This window comes from Candoia aspera, chromosome 9 (genome assembly GCF_035149785.1).
Source record: "Candoia aspera isolate rCanAsp1 chromosome 9, rCanAsp1.hap2, whole genome shotgun sequence".
NCBI lineage: Eukaryota > Metazoa > Chordata > Lepidosauria > Squamata > Boidae > Candoia > Candoia aspera.
Genome location: NC_086161.1, coordinates 9,096,893 through 9,113,619, shown reverse-complemented (window position 1 = coordinate 9,113,619; position 16,727 = coordinate 9,096,893). Strand labels below are relative to the sequence as shown.

The 16,727-nt window shown below is 39.9% G+C and overlaps 1 protein-coding gene across 2 annotated transcripts in view; it reads right to left on the bottom strand.

Annotated features, from left to right (window-relative positions):
* Positions 1-3,571: 3,571 nt before the first annotated feature.
* Positions 3,572-16,727, bottom strand: part of ETS1 (ETS proto-oncogene 1, transcription factor) — a 102,037-nt gene continuing 88,881 nt past the window's right edge. For both annotated transcript variants that reach the window (XM_063311545.1, XM_063311543.1), the window contains 2 exons: positions 6,120-6,238; positions 3,572-5,460 (listed from right to left, as the gene is read on the bottom strand). In XM_063311545.1, the coding sequence (XP_063167615.1) occupies positions 5,245-5,460; positions 6,120-6,238 (335 nt within the window). In that variant the 3' untranslated portion in view covers positions 3,572-5,244. The remainder of the gene's footprint in view (positions 5,461-6,119; positions 6,239-16,727) is intronic.

Here is a 16,727-nt window from a genome sequence, read left to right as displayed (position 1 = left end):
AATTAAGGTTACATACATTTTCCCTGGCCAAATTTCCCTTGAACTTGGCAGGGTTTACTCCTGAATCAACAAGCAAAGGATTATATTGTAGGAATACTAAGAAGTATCACTATGACCTCTTTTTCTTATAAACACCTGACTGAATCATAAGATGGGAACATACCCCCAGAAAAAGTCTTGACTATTGTATATTTTGCTGCCACTAATATTGCTTCAAGATGTTTATTGCTAGTATCCAGTTTTTTGACATGATGTATTCAGAAACTCTGAAATACTCAACAATTCAGTGCTAGTCGTTAAATATTCTAAAACACCTTTATCCATGTATGGTGGGACCATAACTACTGGAACTGCAACTAACATGGCCAATGGATGGAATTCTGAAACTTAAAATGTCAGTATATCTGGATATATGGGGCTGGAGAAGGTTGCTCCAGTTACATGCACTTTTATGCATATTTCAAAGGATAAGGTCAATTGAATTCCTTATCCTATGAATTTGCCATCTTCTTTTAAAAAAAAAAACCTATGGAATTATCTTAGAACAGTTGGATCTCTTCAACCAATTGTCTATTTTCAGAGGCTGACATAACTCTGGGATATAGTGACTTCACTTACAATACCTGTATTCCATGCATACACACCAATATCTCAGATTCTAATAATTATCTCTTTGTTAGGGCTAAATCCCCCAAATATCATAGATGCTAATGAGGAAATAGCAGATTTGAGGTTTTAGGAATACCATCCTTTCCCACGTCCACTAACCCTTCTTTCTCATTTTCTACTCATATCCTCATTTCACTCTGCTGGAATCAAATCTGAGCCCTTGGTCCTGATTTCATTTCTTTCATTGCAAGAATGAGTGCTATCAGTGTTCCTGGCTCAAAATCATCTTTCTACATCTTCCCAAGAAATACCAAGCTTATCTTCCCCTAAGTCATACCAAGATTTTCAGCCAGCCCTAAGTTTATGGACGCTATCCACTGTTCACAACCTGGCTATCTACATAGACAGACATTGGGTACTTGGGGTTAATCAGTACCAGAAACTGAGAATGGTTGAATGAATAGTCAGGGTTTTTTACCCCAGCTTTGAGAATTGCAGTTGTGGATGGAGCTACTGATATCCAACAGTATCCTCAACACCTTCAGCAATTCTATATTATGCAGTTAGAGGCAGCAGCCAACACAGACCTTAACATGCTGTAAAAGTGACCCAAGTCTGGCAAAAGGATATCAAGAAGAGCAAGCAAGTCTATCACTGCTCATCTTCCTAAATCCACTTCACATCTAGTAGCCTCTGAGTGAAAAATACATTCAGGAATTTTGATGAGTTACAGTCATTCAGGAAACCGTAAAAGCCTTTATTGTACATTCATGGCTTCAAACAGCCTCTCTTTAAGACTACCTGGTTAATATAAAGTCGTATCAGAAAGTAGGGCAGCTGTGCTTGGTCTGAGCAAGGTTCTTTGTGCCATGGAGGCCACACAATTCTCTTCAATGAAGCTTGGCATTAACCCTTCTTGAGGCATTTTCTCTTTTGAACCTTTTGGTCAGCAGTCCTTCTAACCAGAAGAAGCTTCTCCACCTCTGTGAAATATTCCCAGAAGTCTCTTCCAGCTGCTAGTATTATTGCTAGAACTCAAAGCATTTGCCAAAAGAAGCAACAGGTCTGTTTCAATTCACTGCTACGAAAAGGCAAAGGGGTATTTTGTGTGAACCTTCATTGCAGCAAAGCACATTCACAGCTCTACTAGAAAGAAATATCTGTGATAGGGGCCGGAAATCTGTGGCCCTCCAAAGGGGATTGAATTACAACTCCCGGCATTGTTAACTAACATGACCATTTGGGAGGGATACTGGAAGTGTAGCTTGACTGCAAGTTTCACACCCCATTCTATAGCTCGGTTTTGACATAAAACAGAAACGCACAGCCTTTTTCAGGCTGAAGGACACACTTGTCCTTTGAGTGGTGTGCCAGGAGCCCATCCAAGAAGTAGATAGTACCAGCATCAAGAAACAGATGGGATCAGTAGAACAACTAAAATTGATTTCATGCGGAATTTTAATTAAAAATTAAATACTTTTAAGACAATGGTGTTTTTGTTTGTGACCCTCTTCTGTCACCTTAAAAATAAATAAATTTAGTTGCAACTTTGGAGGTGCTCTAAGGGCCATGTTCAAGGTTTGGGGGACAAGATGTGACGCTGGGGGACCCAGGTTGTGCCTCGCTGCTAGAAAAGCTTTATCTGAAAGGTATCTAGCTGCTCTTGACTGATCATGAAAAAGCTAAATAGTCAGATCCATCCAGTACTTTGATGGGAGATCACCAGGAAAAGCCAGAGCTTTAGGCTAGTCTGAGAAGTTGAAAAGACCCCCACAAAAACACATATCCTGGGGAAAAAAAGCAAAAGCAAACCACTTCCATATTGTTGCCAAGAAAACTACATGAATGTGTTCATGAAATCACTAGGACTCAGATTAAACTCAAAAGAGACCACCTTTTTATCGTATCAGGTAGCAATGCCTTTGAAAAACAGAATCTGGCATATCAGAGACAGTTAAATTAGAGGAATGGGTCTTCCTAAAATATAGTTTCTTTTTGCAAACTATGGCGATAGCATTATTTACTCCTATTTCTTCTAGCCCCTTGCCCTACCGGTTATAGGCATGGTCTCAGACCTGCTCTATTTCAAATTCTGCTGACACTTCAAGAGCCTCAGAGTTCTCCCACTTTCAATTTTGCATGACTGAAATGATTCATTTCTATTACACTTCGTTTGGGGTGGGTGGGGGTGGAGATCATACCACTGTTCTCCGGTTGCAGATGCTGGCCTTCTACTTTTGTTCTTTGCAGAATATTTCATGCATTGTATTTCATGGGTGTACAACACAAATGATTAAATGTTGAACTAGAAATTGTGAGGCACGAGGCTGACAAATGCACCGCCATTTATCTCACACAAGCACTTTTACAGGTATAGGCATGGATGTACTCAGGGGAGTGCTGGCTTAGGATTCAGACCTCTGGAAAAAATAAGGCTCTTTTCTCTTTATTTCAATTTTTGTAAAGCCCTTTCAAGTGCTTTAGAACTGAGTCAACTCTAAGGCACAGAGTCATATTTTAAAATCAGCAGATGATTTGAGATAGGGCAGAGAGAGGGTATACAAATCCATACAATATCTAAGTATTCTATCCCCCCACCATTAAAAAATATTCAAATACAGTGAGGAAGGAAAAATAAATTAATCCATCGAGCTTCAACCTGTCTCCTTTCTTGAATGTTATTAAAAACAAATGAACAGCAAAGACTAGCAGGAAAATGTTATCTATTATAGCATCTTTCTTTTTCAAAGATGCTTTTTCAAATATGATTGCTTTTTTTGAGATAGTAGATATTTAGAACTCAGGTATTTAAGGGTCTAAAGATCAGCTCTGGGTTCTCATACAGTCTTTCTTTCCTTTTCTCCAAATCAGGATGAGCAGTTAGAACCGACCTCAAACCACACCCAACACCAAGCCTGTTTATTTTTGGACAACATAGCAAAAGAGTGTATATGACTTGGGATCATGCTTGGTGGCCCTGATTTATTTTAAGCCCATTCAATGAAAACAAATTAAAGTTATCTACCAAATTATACAGACTCCCAATGTGTGTTGATACTCCATACCCACTCTTAATTCTCATCCTTGTGAATGTAGACATATAGATCAGAAGTCAGGCCAGAAGCACATATATTTTGATGTGCCTATATTATCTAAAATGAGCTTCTGAACTCCTAGAGATTACTGTATTCTTTTGTATAAAATACTCCACTACAGAATGTGATTGGCTCCAGTCTGATTTAAATTATCAATCTGATCCAATTTAGTGATTCATCTTGATTCAGAAAATTACACTGAATTGGATTCTCCAGCTCAGTCTGAAAACAGATTCAGTGATTTGGTCCTATTACAAGGCACTATCCAGAATGAAACATTCATAGCAACTGAGATCTGCGGAAAGAAGCAGTAATGAGCAGCAACAGATGGACAATTGAATTCTCCTCCCAACAAGAGAATCAACCATCCCGCTTTTCAACAATGGAATAATTGTAGGAGGAGAGCCATGTTAATTTATGGTAGCCAAAAATCAGACACAGTGGGTAGCATCTTTCCAGACTAACAGGTTTTATTAAAAGGCAAAAATGCTTTTGAGAGTTAAACAAAAAAGCGTATGCCTTTGAATAAAATCTGTTAATCTGAAAAGATGCTACCAGACTCCTGATCAGTGGAACAAGAATCTTCTTCAAAGTATCCTAGATATGAATGGACTCATAAAATGTAGAGGAAAATCTGAGTAAAATCTCAGTATGAAAATGACATTATTAAAAATACACAAGCAGAGGCACAGATCTACTGACATAAGAGAATAAAGTGCAGGAGGTCCAGCATTCAAGCAAAACATCCATTCATCTAGGGTTCCCCGTTCTTAGCCCACACTTTTATCATGATTTGCTACTGGTCCATTCAATCTGCCCATTTCTAGTGGAGTCTACATAGACTATATTTCATTTTTCCTCAATGGTGATAAAAAAATCCGCGCTGGCAAAACAACAAACACATGATATTGCAATACTGAAACCACCTTAGAGCTTAAGACTATTTTAAAAAATACTGGCACAAAATTTAATAAAATACCATTTCTTTTAAACATTTTCTTAAAAAAGAGGTTTTTTTTGGTCCCCCCTGACAAGCATAAGAACAGAGACCTGTCTTGTGAAATGCAAAATTATCTGGGACCGCAGTACTTGGTTATTCCAATATGTTTTCCCTGTAAAACAGGATGTGTTGCCACTTAAGACTGTTCTCCATCAATTAAAGACAGCACTGTCTTACAAGCACACAGATTGTCAGTTCTTAACATCGGGAAGAAAAGAGATCATATGAATTCGTTCAATAGACGTAACAAGAGGGTTGACATTTAAGCTCCATTTTCCTGACTTCTAAAATATCAACTGCAAATACAACCCCAAGAAAATTTGAATATGAAAGTTCTTTCTTTCTCCTCCCAGCCAACCTATGTCACAGTTTCATTCAAAAGCTTAAAATCCTACCCCTTCTTAAGTACAACCAATGAAAAATCAGGTTTTTTCTCTCTTTTCTCTTTTCTTTTTTTAAAGGAAAATAATGGCCGGGGGAAGGAAAGAAAGGAAGTCCTTGTGTTCTGCAGGTTGTTCTGTTTTGGTCAAATGGATCTATTCACTCATCGGCATCTGGCTTCACATCCAACATGGCATGGAGCTCTTCAGGGGTGTACCCCAACAAACTCTGCAGATCGCATACGAAACGGTAGACGTAGCGTTTCCCTGCCGTCTTGTGGATGATGTTCTTGTCGTAGTAGTAGCGCAATCCGCGGCTCAGCTTCTCATAGTTCATTTTTGGCTTGTTTTTCCTCTTGCCCCACCTCCTTGCCACCTGGAGAATGTTAACCCACAGCATTTAGTTTATGAAACTCCTTAATCAAAAGTAAGAATCTGACTCCAGAAAAACGAGCCAGACAACTGGAAAAGAGCCGGGAGGTTATTTTTATATATGGTCACTGCTGCGAGGCTGTTATATGCACAACAATGGAAAGACCCTGTCTGATACACCCGTAATGGAGGAATGGTTGGTGAAGACGGCGGAGCTAGAAGAGATGGCAAAATTAACTTGTCCGCTTAGAGAAAGCTCAACGTTTATTAGGGACTGAAAACCCCTTATGGATTTTTTGCTGAAAAAAGAACAAAATGAACTTGTGATTCATGGGTCTGATGATTAGAAAGGGTAGGCTATGGAAAAAGAAAATTATGATGTGACCTTACAGAGAGAGGGTGAAATATAAGTGCATTTATAACTGCTGTCAAAAAGATTGGAAGCCCTTTCTTTTCTTTTTCTTTCTTCCTTTTCCTTTCTCTCTCTCTCTCTCTTCTATTTTCTTTCTCACTCTTCACTATTCTTCCTTATTTTCTTTATTTTCTAATATTTGTATTGTTTTTATCTTGTTAAAAAATTCTTCAATAAATTTTTTCTTAAAAAGAATTAAGAACTTGAATTAGGGCTTTCATGTGTACAGTCCAGATTAAGCCCACACTTACCTCATCAGGATCAGAAAGTTTAAATTCCCAGCCATCACCTGTCCAGCTAATGAATGTCTGGCAGGACTTGTCTGTGAGAAGTTCCAGCAAGAATTGCCATAGCTGAATAGGTCCACTACCTAAGATGACAGAGGAGCCAGGAGAAAAACAAATAATTATACTAGAAATGAAATCCATAAATGAAATTTCGACCCCAGGAACAAACTAGAAATGAGGAAACCACATACAGCTTCGAGCTGTTTCACTGTTTATTTATTTAGCAAGTATTTTATACTCCTTCCCTGAAATCAAGTTGGTGAAGTGAAGGCAAAAAGTTATTATTAAAATCCAAGAATAACATTGCAGCAAATTAGAAAGAGTTAGTATTCAAACATGTGCAGTAAAACGGTGGACAGAAAGGAAGAAAAACATTCATGCAATGAAGGCCTTGGTCAAGATATATCTTCATTAGGTGTGTAAAACACATGATGATGGGTGCTATGGCTATGCTTATCCTCAAAAGGGTTGTTTTATCAGATATCTGAGTAAAGAGGCTCTCTGAAGCTCCTTGAAGACAGATACCCTGCTTTCCTCTAAACAAGGCCCACTTATGAGGGACTTGCAAGATGTCTTGCACCAAGAGGAGAACCTATTCTGATAGTTGTGGTGACTGTCCAAATCTCTAATGCAGAATCTGACAAGTCCCCTGTCCCAAATTGTCTGATAGCTAACTGGCAGCCAGCTCACTTCTTTTAACTCAGCTATAATGGGTTCATGGCCAAATACTCAACCAAGTTACATGGCTGAAAAACATGCCATTAATTAAGTTACAGTTATTGAAAAGTATAGCGAGCAGGGTGGTAGAGGTTAAGGCACCAGACTAGAAACTGGGAGACTGTGAGTTTTAGTTCTGCCTTAGGCAGAAAGCCAGCTGGGTGACCTTGGGGCAGTCACTCTCTCTCAACCTTAGGAAGGAGGCAATGGCAAACCACTTCTGAAAAACCTTGCCAAGAAAACTGCAGGGAGTCTCCGAGAATCAGACACGATTGAACGGATTAAAAAAAAAAAGAAAAGTGTACAACTGGGTTGGCCGTGATCAGTCCATCCCAAATGCCTCAGCCATTGCTCAGAGACAACCTTCAAAAATTGCTACTAAATCATAACTTTTAATATATCCAGAGGGAGAAAAGATTAGACACACAGGAAGCCATCATATTAACTGCATTAACTTTAAAATTAATTTTGTCTCTACCCATTTTATCTTGATCTTGGCTGTTTTGGAAAGAATGGTCTCCCATTCAGTAGTCAAAGGCCAGGTGTAGCCCTTGCCCCCATTGGTAACACCCACTGGTTTAGGCAGTTGAGATAGTCCATGAGTGCAGGACACAAAGCCCAGATTCTCATGTAGCTTCTTAAAAAACTGGTGGCCCTCAAAGGTCTCATACAGTTTGCCATGAAATTGGGAGTTTAACGTGAGGTATGTGGAAGAACTATTAAATATATAGTTATATATTATGCTGCATTTAATTAGCTTAATTTAATTTAGATTTAAACACATTTAACTTTAGTTTCTAACATTGGGTAGTATACCCTTTTGCATTCCACTCAAAGGCTAAGGGCAATCTGGCTTGCAGAAACATTGGGCAGCCAAATACAGAAAGGTAGACCCATACTCTGTTACCCAGCAATATCTAACACTCTCATGAAAGCTGTCAACCATACTTGTGGTAATGTCCCAAGCTATACACCTTTGGCATGCCTGGTGGGGCCACAGGGCATCCTTCAAGTTTGTGCCTCAAGCCAACGAAGGAGTTGCATCGTGCTGGAGTTGCAGCTGCTGAATAGGAAAGTCAATGGGATGTTTTATATGCCAATTTGGAGCCTTAGCACTTAGTTACCTAAACAGGATCATATTTTTGGCATCAGTTGTAAAGGGAGGAGAAGCTCTTCCCTCCCACTTGCCAAGACGCTTGACCACAACATGACCTCTAGCAGGCTCCTGCCCCCTCATCTCGCCTGCTGCCTCTCCTGACCTTGACTTCTTGTTCCTGGCTGTGTTTACCAAGAAGTGATAAAAAAGGAGGCAGGTATGAAAATGATTGGCTTCCTTCCAAGGCATGTTGATGCAGGAACAAGCTGCACAATCTCACGGAGTTTGAAACAAACAAAAAAAAAACTTGGAGCCAGTCGGTGGCTATTAATGTAAGGAGAGGCAGCACTGATACTGTGGGTGGGTGGAAGTGGAGGGTTTGTACATGGGTGGAGGAGACTGTCTAATATGCCTGTTAAATCACTTGGTGCTTTAGCAATTCCCTTCTTCTTGGAAAAGTCAGCATTAAGCCCCGAAGCAAGGAAGGTCTGGCCGGAGATACGATTCATTTTTAGAATTTTTTTTTTTCTGATTCTTCACCTTCACTCCTGAAGAAATGGAAATCTTGCACGTTCTTCGGTGCTGCTTTGGGTGATCCTAATAGAGATACTATTACTGACTCCATGCTAAATAGGTAGGGGTTTACCCAACAGGCTAAGAAACAGTTTGCTGAAGAAAGCCACGATGGGCTGCATTTACACCACACATGAAACCATGCTTTACGAATCACAGTAACGGAGTTCACACAACATGCTAAATCAAAACCAACAAATAGCTTAGTGCAAAATGCAAATCCAGTTGCAGGCAGGCATGGATACATTTTTTATTGTATGCTGCCCAGAGTCGCATTCTGTGAGATGGGCAGCTATCCAGCTATGATATATCAATAAACACACCCACACACAATTTCATTAGTTGTCAATAATGGGGGACTTGCCTTCTGGATGCTTATGATCCATTTCTTTTTTCAGTCATTCTTACAACCTCTCTCTCTCTCTCTCTAGCCTCCCAAAATCATTTGGAGTTGGGCAACCTCTACAATGTTTAAATAAATAATAGCAACAACAACAATCATTCCTTTAATTAAACCTTTGCCCAGCACTGTTTCCTCTCCCTGTCTTCTTTTGCACTTAGCATGACTATATTGATGTTATGTGAGCAAGATGAAAGTTCTTCTAAAAACCAATTATTGACTAAAAAGTCAACGTGTTGACATGTCTCTTCTCTGATTTCCTCTTATACACATGCACAGTAGCCTGCATTTAGGCACCTATATGAATCATAACTGCTTATACTAGAAAGCTATCTTAAAACAGAGATGTATAACTCTCTTTTAAGCTACGAGATGTACTTGGCTTTTGGTATGCAAGAGGCTGCATTCCAAATACAGGTAGTCCTCACTTAACAACCACAGTTGGGACCAGAATTTCAGTTGCTAAGCAAAGCAGTCATTAAGTGAATCTAACCTGAGTTTCCAACCTTTTTTGGGGCAGTCGTTAGGCGAATCACCATGGGTGTTAAGTGAACCAAGTGGTTGTTAAGCAAATCACGCAGTTCCCCGTTGATTTTGCTTGCCAGAAGCCAGCCAGGAAGGTCCAAAATGGTGATCACATGACCACAGGACGCTGCGATGGCCATAAATGTGAACGGGTTGCCAAGCGCCCAAATTGTGATCACAGGACTATGGGGATGTTGCAGTGGTCATAAGTGTGAGGACCAGTTGTAAGTTGGTTTTTCCAGCATTGTCATAAGTCTGAACCATCATGAAATGAATGATTGTTAAGTGAGAACTACCTGTAGTTTAAAATGCTGGGACAACGGCTGATTTTGGTTTGATTTGAATTGCAGCAATATTAAGTATAGGTACTCCCCTTATCTTGAATGAGTTTCCCATTCTGGCCCTTTAAAAATTACAGTTGAGCCTTTTGGCAGGCTCTGGGGCCCAACCCAAAATTTGGAAGGGAAGCAAAGGTAGCTCACCTCTTCTTCAAACAGTCTGTCTCATCCAGCAGCACTTAAGAGTCGATCTGACATTTGAAACTCTCTCTTTTATACAACAATGGTTTCCTCTCTAGGCTGTCAGATATGATGCACCGTTTTGTTATTTTTCTCCACTATTCAGACACTCACACAATTTTATTTAAGGTCAACCCAATCACACCTCTTCAATTTCAGTTTCCTTCTGCCATGCTTCCGATGTTTGGTGAAGCTGCTGGCCAGAAAAAAAAAAGGCAGGAGGGCGGGTATTCCCAGCTCTCATGAGCAGGAGAACTGAGAGGTTCATCTATTAAATTTACAGACCTAGACTAAAAGAAGGAATGCTGAGAAATTCACAAATATCTGATGTGGCACTCCTCAAAACAGTAAAAGAGTGTAGGGTTTTTTGTTCTCCTCTCCTCCTTACATGGAAACTATGCTGGATATCTTAACACTTAATTTGTTTTTAAAAAGCCATGCAACTCGTTTAGAAAAGGATTCCCTCATTTCCTAGTCAAATCAAATAACTTTATTACAGCCGTAAGGTCAGAAAATAGTGATATAAAACCTAAAAAGTGAGTTTCTTAGTCCTTTCTCATTCTGCAACATAATGCAGAGGAAATAGGACTTAAGGACCTTCCCAAATATAAGGACATAAAACTGCTCTACCCAGCCCCTTACCTCCTTCCTTCCCTTGGTCTAGAAGAGCCTTCTCCAACCTTAGTACCTCCAGATGTGTAGATTTCAACCTCCAGGATTCTCCAGCTGGCAGATCCTCTCTTTAGAATTCTGGGAGCTAAATTCATTGATTTGGAGGCATTCCAGTTTGGAGAAAGCTATCCCAGAAAATCCCTGCTGCAGTCCTTTGTTGATACCTCTGCTATACTTTGATACAAGGCCCTATTAATAATCTACTTAAGTTCATAAATTATCTGGGGAACGTGAATTCAATAAGTACAATAGACTACAGAGAAAACATTAGTAAAATCCTTCCACATTGATGGTACCTGAAGTTATGGAAACCAATCCTAAGAAATCTTCAGTAAAAAAGCCACACCCATCTGGCTGGCCAACAATTCAGATGCAGTGGTGGTCAGTGATAGAAGTCTAGTCCTCCATTTTAGCCCAAAGTGCTTTTTAAAAAAGAAATCCGCTGACATTCTGTCTTATCCCTGCTTCTTCCCCTCCTTCCCCCATAGGCCCTCTAGAGAAACCAAGATGATGGGGTCAACTGTGTCTTTGCTTTGCAAAAGATTCAAACTCCTTGTAAAGTTTAATGAGAAAGAGAGAAAAAACAATAGTACTTTGACCTGGTAAGGTTGGGAAGGGGGAGAAGAAGAAAAAAAGAGCTAAGAATGCATGCCTAGGGGAAGAGAAAGAGAAACAACATGGGGAGGAAAACTAGACAGTCAGAAGCTAAAAGATGAAGCATCTAAAAGTGCACGAGACGGCAAAGACCATCTTGCCCAGAACTTCCTCAGTTCTGGCAACATAAGTGGTGCTAATTTTCTGGAGAACACCTTGCTAAGCCTAAGGGAACTAGTTTCTACATGCTTCAGCACAGTGTTAAGTCTGTCTCAAAAGATCATACATCTCTATTCATTGCAGTCGGCATTAGATAAAACACTCTGTCGCTTCAACCTTGTGCCAGATGAACCTAGAACAGAAGCCAAAATCTGACGGGATTAGTTGAGTTTAAATAGGACCACACCTGTCTCCTGCTCCAAAGAAAAGGAGCTCCAAAAAAGCATGTGATGTACACAAATAGGATGACCTCAGACCTCCAAGGGGGAAGGGGGAGAGAAGACAAACATCACTGCATGAACAAGAACAAGAATCATCCTGAGTTTTTTTTTAAGTTAGTTTTGGATTCATCTGCTGATTTTAAAATAACAGGACTATATAGGAAATTTAGATGCTGCAGTACAACTGTTAAGAGTAAGATTTAAAACTGGGGTGAGATCCCATCAATTGGATGCCAGATATTATTCAGTCCACCTGAGTTATGGCAATTCAAGCTCTGCTTAAGTATCTGCCGCCTACCATTGGAGGTCAAATACATACTTGTTGCATTACACTTTATTTAAACAAGTCCAACTGAATTTGAAATTGTATTAAGGATTTTCATTGTTTATTGGCCAGACTAAACAGAGATGGTATCCAAGGTCTGTAAAGACCTCTCCCCTTGATTAATTTTTGTAGAGTCTGCAATGTATTTGGTAACTCAAAAGTGTCTTTGTTAGGTTTTATTTAGACATACGGATTCTATATATTATGAAACAGAGAAATCATCTGATGTTGGCATTCTGGGCACAAATAACAATCTGCCTTTTGTGGTGTAACCTTTTGAAATTCAACCGAAGAAGGCCCTTCTCAGCCCAAGAAGAATCCACCAAGCCTGTTTGGTTTGGGAATGGCTTGCAAGAAGGCAACCCTTCCGCTCATCACAAGGAAGAGGAAGAACGTTCTGGGTTTCTTCCCCCAGTGTCTGCTGACCTTTGTCCTGTAGAAGTAGTGTGGACTAAGAATAGAGCCAGTCAGAGGTGGCTCACATGCTGAATGCAATTCACAATGAATGCCCTTGTCTTGCCTTCATCATAGTGAAGGAAACTCTTCAAGAACAGCCAATGGGGGTTTGTTATACATTAGGAATCCTCTAGCATCACCAGGAAAATATGATACATCCACTGAATTGTGAAATGGTGACTACACTGGGAACCCTGTTTGAGGAAAGTCCCTTTGGGAAGTGAATACATAATCACAGACATATTTGCAGTTTGGTCTCAGAAGCCTCTGCTTGCTCTGGGCAGACCCTATTTTGTCCTTGGGAAACCATCAGCCTTATTGGGACCTTCTGGGAATGCCTTGTTACAATTTTCTTAGTACACATTTCTGATGTCATTTTATGGCAACTTTCTCCAACCTGCCACCTCCAGATGTGTCAGACTACTAAAACTGCCAAAAGGGGTAGATTGCTTGGGAATTCCAGAACTGAGTCCAAAACATCTGTAGGGCATTAACTGAACAAAGCTCATTGTAGAGATGTTGTTCCCTGTCCCAATTTTTCTTAGAAGTGACATCTCTGAGTAAAGAAAGAGCATGTCTTGCCTCTTCTGACTTCTACAATGTTATTGCATGGCACTATGGGCTCAGTTGAATGCTAGGAAAACATTCTTAAAGGTTAAAGCAGTTCAACCCTGGAATCAATAAGTAAAGCAGTTGATAAACTCTCCTTCACTGGATGTGTTCAGGCAGAGATGGGATAGCCATCTATCAGAGATTCTTTATCTTGGACTCAGCAGGAGATTAGTGTCAATGGCATAAGCCTCCCTTTGCTGTACAATGTTATAAATGTATTAATCCTTACTGGCTGTTAAGAAAAGGCAGTCATCTCCAAGGTTTGCTGTACATAACCTGCTGAAACCAACTCCAGATTCTGCCATTTTCTACCCATAATCTGTCAGGGTCCTTCACGGTCTACCTCCTAATCCACCAAATTTTGTCCTGGCTCATTCAGGGGACTAAAAAAAAAAAGAAAGAAAAGAAAAGAAAAGAAGGTGATGCACCAGGATGAAGGAACCCAGCCACAGCATACTAACAGCTTTTAACTCCATCAACTCTCTCTGCACTTATTATGTTGTCTTCAGCTACTTTAGAAAAAGATTTGTTAAATTGCTTGATTATGGTTTTATTTAGCTGTAACATGTTTTAATGCTCCTGAAAGTGGTCATTTGCAAAGCATCATTTTTGTTGTTGTTGTTGTTTTAAAAAGAGAGAGAGCAGTACTTTTCTATATAGCATGGTTTGTGGTTCCAATGTGACAAAGGCTAAAAAAGAGTACTGCCCATGAAACCATCTGCAAAAGGGAGATGAACTAGAAGATCTGAAGCAACTATGCAGAAACATGAGTAAGTAAATGATTAGCCTACCCAAACATACCTACATGTTAATAATTTATAGCACATCAGCCACTGTCTGGAAAGAAAAAAAAAACTCACTTTAAAAATAAACCAAAGCTGATGTAGCCATCCAATTCAAAGCAATTATTTATTATCCCAAGTGAGTGGGCTGTTTGCAAACAAATGCCCCTCTGCAATCTCCCATTCTTGTTCTGGGAATAACTCTGCTGTAAGAAAATCCTATGCAGGCCTTTTGCCGGGGGCCAGGTGGGGGTGCATAAAGTAATGTCTGGGGAGTATATCCCAAGAGTCCTCTAGGTCTACAGTATCTGTACATATGCTCAAATCTGTAATATGACAGCCTTCCATTTTCCATTATAGGCAAACCAGGCTTGCCCTAAACCAGTGTTTCTCAAACTTGGCGACTTTAAGATGTGTGGACTTCAGCTTCCAGAATTCTTCAGCCAGCCTTGCTGGCTGGGGAATTCTGGAAGCTGAAGTCCACACATCTTAAAGTTGCCAAGTGTGAGAAATGCTGCCCTACATTTTTGAAGAAAATGAGAACTGCAGTAGGTGAGACACGGATGAAAAATTGGAGTGGTCACATCACAGATGTGGGGAATCAGGTTTTCTCTATTTTTCCTGGGGTGGATGGGAGAGCTCTCTCTCTCACTCCCACTCTCCCCCATGTAATGTTTACTACTACGGTATTGTGTGCTTCATCTCAGAACATGGGAACTTGTGCAACCAATGTCTGGCACTGGCATGACTTATTTGGGGTTCAGGGGACTCATACAGCCTTGGGGCACTGAATTACCTACTCCTGAAGAAAGGGAACCTACATGCTTTTCAATCTCCATGAACAGGAATGCACCATGTGCAGAACTAAGATATCCCAATTACCCTCTTCTGTGTATTTACTGCATTTCAAAACAAAGATCAGATAGTCTTTCTAGATGGAACAGTTCCCCAGCCCCAGCCCATTACAAGGCCACATTTTAGCCCATTCACCTGGAATCATGAAAACGAACAGGTAGAGCTTTCAAATTAAGATTTTGCCTGTTTTAAGAAATGGAAGGTGGCCATGTAAGGATCACAGCTGGTAGGAATTTATTCCCCTCCATGCACTAAGAAAGCCAGGAACAAAGGGGTGGGGGTTGGTGCACCCCAAAGTACTATGAATTTCATGAAGGTGTGTTTTATGGGGAAAAAAGACTCCTTAATTGTATCCCCACCTCTTCAGAATGTGTGGCAAAACTGTACTCTCTCCGTGATACATCAAGATGGCTGAGAAAGCATCTACTTCAATATTTCAGACCAACATGAGAAGGTTTCCTTGCAACCTTTTAGAAAATTATTCCAAGCTGGACAGAAGGGGAGAGAGGCACATCTCTCCCTTGTGATTTAATTATAGTCATTATGAAGGTGAGAAAAAGCAAAGTGAGAATAAAAAGACTACATTGGAAATTAACACTATCGCTTTGTTACAAATTTGTCCCTTAAATTGTTTTTTTATAAAAAAAAATCGCAACACTGGCCAACCATGAATGCTAACAGCTAATTTTGTTCTAATTTGCAAATGTCTAGCAGGTGTCACTAGAGTAACTGAACCAAAACAAGGATCCACTTTTGGGGTTTCTCCAACAGCCTAAAGACACTCTCATGCTGGAGACTTTACGTACTACAATAGTCATGTGCAAAATTTATTGATCCAGAACTTTTAACTTTTTCTTTCCTTCTAGATTACACTACTCCTGGAGTAGTTCAGTGGTTCCCAAAAGTAAAATCAAAACCGAAAGTGGCTTGTGATATTTTAGATATAACTTCCAGATTAAACTGGTCTATTTCAGAGCAGGTCTACCCCTAGAACACCTGCTTGATCTAATCTGCACAACATACAAAGCCAACATGCATTTATTTGCTTTTGGCTGAGTGTGCTGTGCTGACCCAGCCACTGTGTTTGATAAGCCACTTTTTACAATTTAGTACATTGTTTGAACCCAGCCACTATGGTTCAGTCCATAAATCATGGCTGCCTAGTTGGCTAATCCAGACCTTGCATTTGGCAAGGATTCACACAAATTGCAGAGGTTCACACAAATACACAAATGTAACTGCTGCTTGCAGCCTCCAGGACACTGGGTTGCAGCTGGGATTGATCCAGGGGATGAATTGTGAATTTGCCCCGTACATATCTGTTGTGGATCTGGCAATCTGATCAATCAGTAATCATGCTGGGGTGGGGGGTGGCAATCCAGAAATGTAAATATTTGGGAATGGGAACTTTTGCTGATAGCAGTCAATTTTTATCAATTTTTCTGTAAGCCATAAGAATTGTTTATTCTTTGCAAAGAAGTCTCAACTACCTGATAATACACAGGATAGCTCACAAAGGAGGGGAACTGGTCTGCAATCCTCCTGAAACATTTCATTTTATTTTAATTATGCTATTACTATTATTTGCCAACTTTGGAAGTATCATGTTTCACCTTTTAGTTGTGTAATCTGCTTGCAAGCTGGAAAAACCCAGTTTGATACAACAGGAATCTGACCTGGATTTTGGTTCAGCCTTCCATAATGGTTGAATTCACATATTGTGCTATGTCACATCTTGTTTAACCATAATTTGAGTAACCTCAATTGACTGGCTTCATGCCAGCCATAACCATTATTTAATTATCAAGCAAGCCATAAACTGACATTTACAAAGGCAGTGTCTAATTTCACACAACTACAAATCTGTAGACAATATGAATCCAGTCAATATCTTTCTTACCCTCTTGCACACTTCTAGAACACCTCACTTTCATATTAACCTGGACTTCCTGCTATTTGATCTTATCTAGGTAGTACTGAATAAAGAACTATGGAAAAGCTTCTGCT